Here is an 8,919-nt window from a genome sequence, read left to right on the forward strand (position 1 = left end):
ATCTGGTCCCCTGTTTGGTCAAGTCATCATAGTCACAAAAAGCCACAAATGTAGCCTTTAATTGTTAGCTGCAATAGTGTTACACATTGATTTAAAGAGATACCTCATCAGGTCTTTTTAAAATGCTTATTACACAATTCTAAATTTGTGTTTTACTTTTGTGACATTATTTTGGTATTTTAGCATCTTATTTTTCAGTGTATTTCATTGAGAACCCAGTGGAAGTCACCCAGGCCTGTCTCAAACTCTTAGAGCCCTGGCAAATGTCTTCATGTTTTCACATGACATCTCTAAAAATGACGCCCACTTGCTGTCACTTTTCCATCTGTAAATAAGATCAGCTGATTTTCCTTGATTTACACTCAGTTGTACATATGTCTTGTGCACCTCACTCCCTAAAAGAACCATGTTCACGGCCTGTCCCACAATCTCACGTGTCCTCAGTGCCCCGCCCGAGCGAGTCCGCAGCTCGCCAGCAGAGATGAGGCCTGCATGCTGTGCTCTCTGGAGAGCCCAGCTGGTTGCCGTGCATGATTCTGTCCTGATAAATCATCCCCTTCTAGGGGTGATGATTGTGGGTTCAGATAGCAAAGGGAGGTTTTGGATCATTTAAAATCATCACATCGCTAGGCCTCAATTCCTTCATCCATAAAATAAAAGGAATAACACTGTAATGAAAATTAATGAAGGATCTTCAAGGGCTTTTCAGATTTGTAGATATACTCAGAAGATGTTACAGCAAATGCCAGGCTCTGACCTTTAAGATCTCCCCTGGTCCTTAACTGGGCACAACAGCTGCCCATCTGAAAGGAGGAGTCGCGTTTTTCATCTGCAGCTGCGATTGCAGACCCTCGGAAGCGCCTTTGCAGTCACCCACCTCACATCATCCCAGCACATCCCTGCTTTGTTACTGTTTTGCTGGCTCATGATTCGTAGCCAGCGGCAACCAGATTCCTGGGCCCCTGTGGGCTGCATCGGCCCTGTGTGACCCTGCTCAGGGCATCCCGGGAATGACAGGGTGGGAATGTCCGGCTGTGGACAGGCTCCTGTCGGGCCGTCTCCAAGATCTTCTCCCCCGGAGTGCCTGGGCTGACGGTGGATCTTCACAAGCCAACCAATCTTAACTGTTTTCCATTTTCCCTTTCCCTATATATTATAGCTTTTCAGAGAGTTGATGAGGTGAAATATTCTCCAGCAGAGGAAATAATATAAGGCTTGAAAGTCATTTCTGATGGAATGCTGAAATAATTCCACTACTTTTCTTTGGAGTGAAAAAATAAATAAATAATAAAGCAACCCAAGGCAGCCTCTGGGGATTTCATTATTATAGATTGGAGGGAAACATAATGGATTTAGACGAACAGGTTTTTCTTTTAACTTGTTAGAGCACTTTGGGATGAAGGGAAGAGAAAGACAGGTGCTAGACAATAGAATAAACCTGGCACTGGCTTATTTACATAATTTTGTATAGAAATGCATTGATGTATGAAGTATAAAGTGACTATGTTGAATAGTGAAAATAAAGTATTTTGGAAAACAATCTATGTTCACTACCCAACTCAAAAATATGGAACATTTTATGATATACTTTCTGCTTCTTGGTGAAAATTACTGGTGTTTTAAGCTGTGTGTGTGTGTGTGTGTGTGTGTGCAGTTTTAAGAAAACACAATCTTTTAATGCTATTGTTTAAGGTAATTCTTCTGAATGCATTGGCTAAGCAGATGAGACATTGAGCGGGGGTGGGGTGGGAGGAGGGACATGCTCACCTCCCTCTGACATGGCAGGGTCCATTCGCCATTTCTTCATGATTAAAGGCTGTCGGGAGGGCTGGAAAAGTGTGTGGAGCGAAGATTATAAACAGCAATCTTTGCAGGCCAAATTGCTTCCTAAATGAGGGAGTAGGGGATTCAAAGGTGAACAGAACTGTCTCTTTCACAGCATGCAATGGTTTGTGCTGTGTGAGAAACTAAATTCTAACTCTCTTTTGACAAATATTCCTTAACAAGCCTCCCAGATACCTGAAACCAATTTTAACGCACTCTGGTCCTCCTCTGACCACCACGTTACCTGCATGGTGTGGTCCAATTTCCAGGCTGCTCACCAGTCCTCAGGCCTATGGGGTAAGTAAATATCCCACACTGGGACAGGCTTGGTAAATATTGATGAGCCCACAAACCTCTGGGCTGTTACTGCCCGGCTCGAGGATGAAGCATTTTTAAAATTCACTGCACCAAGAAGCATTTATCTTTTCCTTTCCGTTGTTGCTGATATCAGCTTATTCTTCTCTTAAAAATGCAATTGTTTATTGTTACCAATATTTTTAACCATAAAGTAAACTTAGAACGTGTAAAAGTAGTAGTGTGTCCTCACAAACTGCTGTGTTTTGAGGTTTTGGGTGTTAAGCCTGTGCTTATAGCTCAAGGGAGTGGAATAAAAAATGCTGAGAAGCAGTTAAAATTATTACCCACAAATCAGAGTGTCAGGAAATTGGAGAAAAGCAGAGACTGAGCACTGGAAATGCCCTTCAAGGTCATCCAGCTGGCCACCCCCTTGCATCAACATAGAAAAACACATCTCAAATTTGTTCAGGGCACAACAGCCCAAGGCAGTGGTCTCAAAGCATGGCCTCCAGACCAGCACCGCAGCATCACCTGAGCATGTGCTAGAAATGCACATTCACAGGCCCCCACCTCAGAAACTGAGCTGGGGGCCCAGCAACCTGCGTTTTAGCATGCTCTCCACATGATCCTGGGGCCGGCTAGAGTTGAGAACCACAGACTTAAGAGCACCTAGCCAGGGCTCATTCTACAAGTAGTTTAGCATGGCCTTCCTAAAGCCAATAAGAATTGAGCTCTTAATTATTTCCCTCAATAAAACCCCTCTAAATTAGGAAAACTATTGATGGTCAGATTTAGTTAGTTTCTGGCATTATCCACTATGGCGAGTTCCAACCATTTCTAGCCTTGTGACAGTCATCCCAAGAGACATGCTGAGAGGACACACTTTGAAGATACAGTAGAATAGAAACAGTGTTTTGAGAATTTTGTGACAGGCAGGAGGGTTACAATACTGACATGAGAATCTCTCCCTTCTCTGAGGTCACAGGATTCTGCCAGCTCCTATCTCTTCTCAACCCTGGTCACTACCAGTGGAGGAAATATCCATCAAATTCCACTTTAACTCCCTTAACCCAAGGAGGCGCTTGATTCTCATGTGCTCTCCAAGGACTCTTACCTTAGACCTGGAGCCCTCATGGCTGTGGAGAGTGGAAAGTCTTCAATGCTGCCTCAGGGAAGTGCTTTCCCAACACCCACGGCAGAAACTTCAGCCCAGGCAGGACAGGGCAGCTAAGAGAAGGGAAGCAGACGTCTGTTTTCCCACCCTGAAGGATTGCTGCTGTTCTCTACCTACATCATCAAGTGACCTCTCTCTCTCTTTTCAAAACCAGGAACAGCTAAAAGAAGACGATGTGGAATGCATTGTAAACCAGGATGAACTAGCCATGAACTACCAGGAGCAAGCCCCTGCACCCTGCAGTCCTCCTGCAAGGCTGGGTCTAGACCAGAAAGCTCCAGCCCAGACTCTGAGCAAGGAAAACATTTATGATGGAGACCTCGGGCTAGGAGGCTATGAGCTCAAGCTTGAGCAAACTCCGGGTCAATCCCAGCTGAATTAATTGGCATGAAGAGTGCGGATGTGATCGCAAGTAACGCAGAGTTCAATGAGGAATGCAAGCCACGCTGACAGGGCAGTGCAGGGAGAGGCTGGAAAACGTATTAGGAGCATAAGTTGAAGAGAACCAAAATCTTGTCACATGTATCTTCTGTGCCTGCAGAAATTAGAATTTATTATCTTCCCTCTATATTATGCAACTGAATTTAATCTTCTGACAGCAGCCATTCCTATGACCGGGTTGGGTGGGTGTGAGGGGTGGGGGTGGGAGTTCAGAGTCCAGCTGCCCTGAGGGTGAAACAAAGTGCTGGGGCTGCAGGCTTTTCTGCTCCCCACACGGGCAGCCCTCACGGCCCTTCACTTAGATCTGGGGAGAGTTTAAAAACAAGGAAAAGGGCATCTGAACATAAGCGTGTTGCTCCTAAGCTAAAAGGAATGTCCACTTATTTATGAAGCGACAGCTTTTCCACTTTTAGGACTTGACTCCCACTTGCTGTAAATGACCCCAGGGCTATGTGCAGAGTCCAGATAAGCACTCAGTGCCTGCAGCTGATGGCCTCCCAGACCCACATTGAGTTGGGGACCTCCTGTTCTTGTTGGCATATCCCATGCCGCCTCTCCTCTTGGTGGAAGGGGTTGCCTACAGCTGGTGTGCCCTGTGCTACATGCAGTGTCACTTTCCAGCATGGTGGGACCCCTTCCTGGGAAAGCTGGTTTCCTCTCCAACCCCAAAACAAACAAAAAAACAGCAATAAGATATCATTTCGCCCTGGTTAGAATTGCTATTATCTACGAGACAGAAAATGATAAATGCTGGAGAGGATGTGGAGAAAAGGGAATCCTCCTATACTGTTGGTGGGACTGTAAGTTGGGACAGCCACTGTAGAAAACACTGTGGAGATTCCTCAGAGAACCGAACATAGATCTACGCTATGACCCAGCTACCCCACTACTGGGTATATACCTAAAGGAGATGAAATCAATATACCAAAAAGACGCCTGCACTCCTGTGTTCATTGCAGCACTATTCACAGTAGCTGAGAGATAAATCAACCTGAATGCCCATCAACAAACAGGTAAGTGGGTAAAAAAACCTGTCGTATGTATACACAATGGAATAGCATTTGGCTACGACAAAGAACGACATTGTATCACTTGCAGCAGCATAGATGGAACCAGAAACCACCATGTTAAGTGAAGTAAGTCAGGCACAGGAAGACAGATACCATATGGTCTCACATATATGTGGAATCTAAAAAAAAAAAAAAGTGCTTCTCATAGAAGTAGATAGTAGAATAATGGTTACCAGAGGCCAGGAGGGAAGGGGGGCGCGAGGCTGGAGAGAAGGGGTGGACTGACGGGTACAAAACCATGCCATCTACCCTGAGTCATTGTGCAGTGTATGCTTGTATTGAAATAACACATTGTACCCCACAAAAATACATATATCTACCCTGAGTGAGTCATTGTGCAGTGTATGCTTGTATTGAAATAACACATTGTACCCCACAAAAATACATATAAATAAAATTGAAAAAAAATTATTTTGTGCAGGTCAAAAGCTTTACAAGCCCAGCTTGTAAAACAAGAGGAAAACTGTATAACATATTTTCTCATACATTTGTGATGGGTGGATGAGTCAGCCTTTGGCTGGTTGTTGAAATATTCTTGAAGAGCCTTATTTCAGAAGTTTGATTTGTTTGATGGACCCTTAACCATCATTGTCTCCATGGCATAGCCTCTGTTTGATGCTGGGGAGAGAAAGATAAATGAGACTTAATCTCTCTTTTCAGGATGCTCACAGTCTAGCAAATACTAGTCAGAATTTTAGAGCTGAGTTCCTGGAGATTGTCAACTTAAATGCCTTTGCTTTGTAGATATGGAAAGGGGGCCTAGAGAAAGACAAAGATCTGCGTGAAAGGTACGGTGTGCACAGAAGTAATAACTTTGAGCACAGCGCTTTACAGATTGTGGGTCCTCAGTAAGTGTTTGCTGTGATTTGCCTACTAGATGGTGTAAAAGCTGGTGCTGGGACATTTACTGATGGATGTACGGACTTGGGATGTTGAGAATGTGCTCAAGCTCTTCTGCAGACTGGATTTCAAATGCAAAGTTTCCTTTGTGTTTCCTGCCTAGCCTCAGGCTACTGAGGGTGCTCCTGGCAGCTCAGCCTTCCTGAACCCAGCAGCCTTGCCCTGGGGCCTGCACTGGCCTTTTCTTTCTTTTTTTGGCACAGGGTGTCTTGAGATAGGTTGAATAACCACCCTGGAATTTTGCCAGCATCACAAGATGAAGAAGGGCAAGAGACGAGAAAGAGAGCAGGGTGAGGGGTGAGGGGTGGGGGGCAGAGGAAGTTTGACATCATGTGTTTCAATGGCTGAGAACATGTTGAAATGCCAGCAGGAGTTCAAGCAATCTAGATTTTCGGGAAGCCTAGCCCTTCCTCTTGAGTCATTTATTTAGTCCTGTTTGGTGGGCTTGGTGGGCCATTTCCCCAAACTCATGAACAAAAATTTCTCTAGGAGGAGCAGGGATGTGTGGCCTCCATTCCTGCTGGGTAGGCAAGCAATTACAGGGGCCCCGCGTCCAGTGGGGACTCAGCTGTAACTCAAATCAAGGCATCAGGTGTGGCCAATGTCCGGCATAGGTGGGGGGTGCTGAGTTTAGCTCAGGGATGTATTGCCATGTTTTGTGTGCTCTTCTCTGCCACTGATGGAGGAAACGTGTTTTAATTTGCAGCAAGGTTGTGTGCACATCAGAACTGAAAGAGAAAACAGTGTCAAAGTTACAGCAGGAATGGGGCTGGATCACCTGAGCGAGAACTGGGGCTCTGTGACTAACCAGCTGGGCATGCTGGCAGCTTATGTGATATTTCTCTACCTAGTTTTCTCATTCAGCACTCCGAATCCCCCGTGCTCTGCCCTCCCTTTATCTGCAGTACCTTCCAACATACTAGGTACTTCACTTATTTATTATGCTTATTATTTACTGTCTCTCTTCCTTATCCTGTACTCTTAAAGAACAAAAATTTTTGTTGTTGAGGTTGTTTTTTGATGTATTCCAAGATTCTAGAAGACGTGGGACACATAGCAGGTGGTCAATAATTTGTTGAATATGGTTAATAATAATACCAACCTTGGGACGTTGTGAAGGTTAAATGACTTAATACTGTGATATGTTCAGGGCAGTGCCTAGCCCTGAACTACTTTCCGGCACATAGTAACTGCTCTGTTGGTAGAGTGACCCTGTGTTCCATATTAAATGACTTAATACTGTGATATGTTCAGGGCAGTGCCTAGCCCTGAACAGTATGCCCTGAACTACTTTCCGGCACATAGTAACTGCTCTGTTGGTAGAGTGACCCTGTGTTCCATGTCTCAGTTGGCCAAGGAAAGTCCTACTTTTAACCTGTTTCCTGGAGTAATTACTAACAATGCTTCCTTTCAGTAAAAAAAAAAAAAAAAAAAAATGCTCATTTTAGTTGGTAAATTATATGGTTTTCCTACATGTAAGTGTTTTACTTATTCATTTAAGAAACAACAACAAAACATTATCTCCTACTTACCAAGTACCATGTTCGATGCTATGAGCAATGACTATAGTTCCTTCCTTCCAGAACTTACAGTCTGCGGATTTGCTCACTGGACAACTTCAAGAACATAATTAAGTAGACAACCTTTTGACTTGAACACATGGTGATTAATAATGATTAGATTTACGTCCATATGGTTCTTTGCTGTTTTATGAGAGGTTTTTCATTGATCGGTTTATATGCTTCTCACAGTAACCCAATGAGGTGAAGGTGATTACTGTCATCTTTTTAGTGATGAAGAAACAGAGGTTCCAAGAGGACAAATAACTCGGTGAAGTTTGCATAGTCAGAGAGCTCTGGTCCCAAGGCTCTGCTTCCTATGTTTTCCTGCTGAGTCACTCTGCCTGCTAAGTGTTGACCAGATGGCCGAAGTCCTCTGCTCTGATTTGACTCAATAATTCTGCATTGCACTATGACAAGCAGCTTGTTTCTTATTTTGTACAAATATACACATGACACTCTGATTAAAGGCAAGATATACATTTTGAATTAAGGGAAAGCTGAAGACTCTAATTCTTCTGATTCCTAATCTTGCCAGGTCAATGAAGTTCATTTACTCTCAGGTGTAGTCTGAGGCAGTCCTGCCTGGCGGGGGCGCTCACTGCAGCTTTCCCATGTTCCTCTGCCTCCCCCTAGCGACTGAAGTCCAAAATTGCTGTTTTTTAATGTAAGGATGGGAATCACTGCAAGAATACAGAAGCTACAAAAACGCTGAGCCTTACCGACATCTTCCTTCCTTCCTTTCCTCCCTCACAACTAATGTGTGAAACATTGTGCTGAATACCAAGGACACAAAGATAAAAACCTGATCCTGCACTTCCCCTCGTAGGATGCCTGGCTACCCCTCCTTATACCAAAAGAAACAAAGAGAATTTAAAATTTCAAAAAAGAGAGTATTCTTTGTGTTTCCAATCTTTCTTGTGCAAGGCGAGGGACTGTGTGACCCTTGAGACTCCCACTAAGGGAACAAGACTGCTTTTAATTCAGCATTTGCACCCTATATCCTGGCCACTTTAGTCCTTCTTCTCTTCCCTCTTTCCCGTCTCTCTTTCTCTCTCTCATCCCCTCTTCTACACCCTCACTGGTGTGCTCTTATTTTATCTGCCAATCAAGATGTGGGGTAGGGAAGCTGGGCACAGTCCTGGGCACTGCTCAGCCAGCTGGTCACTCTCAGACCTGACAAGATCGTTCATCCCTGTGCTAGGACATCTAGTTTCCAACAATTTGCAGATGGTAAGCACCCAGAGGCGGGGTGGGACAGGAGTCAGACTTCTCAATGACCCTGTCACCCAACAAACACTCAGGAATTTGTGGCCAGTGTCTTAGTCACAGCAAGGCAAGGCCACAGCCAAGGTAGTCCCGTCTGCGTGGAAACTGGGAATGGGGGAAGGACTGTGCATGCTTTCTTTGTGTAAGGATCCAGGTGGCTTGATTTGACTATCCAACACCTGCAGAGTCTGGCTCGGCACCCAGGTCTTCAGCACCACTCAGCTGCCTCTTGGACATGCCCAGCCTCTCCGGAGCATGAGTTTCTGGCTCACTTCCAAGTGACTGCTGACTTTGGTGGGATCAGATGAGACCTTTGGTAACCAGAGAAAAGATGCTTCTCCCCATGCTATGGTTTCAGTGAACTTGGGAAAGGTCTTATATGAGT

General features: G+C 44.7%; 1 protein-coding gene across 1 annotated transcript in view; it reads left to right on the forward strand.

The window, feature by feature from the left end:
• LOC103594131 (sodium/hydrogen exchanger 9-like) overlaps positions 1 to 3,677 on the forward strand; it is a 127,726-nt gene extending 124,049 nt beyond the window's left edge. The window contains exons 4-5 of the mRNA XM_008577323.1: positions 2,016 to 2,121; positions 3,450 to 3,677. Of these exons, the coding sequence (XP_008575545.1) occupies positions 2,016 to 2,121; positions 3,450 to 3,677 (334 nt within the window). The remainder of the gene's footprint in view (positions 1 to 2,015; positions 2,122 to 3,449) is intronic.
• Positions 3,678 to 8,919: the final 5,242 nt, after the last annotated feature.

Source organism: Galeopterus variegatus, unplaced genomic scaffold (genome assembly GCF_000696425.1).
Source record: "Galeopterus variegatus unplaced genomic scaffold, G_variegatus-3.0.2 Scaffold1490, whole genome shotgun sequence".
Taxonomy (NCBI): domain Eukaryota; kingdom Metazoa; phylum Chordata; class Mammalia; order Dermoptera; family Cynocephalidae; genus Galeopterus; species Galeopterus variegatus.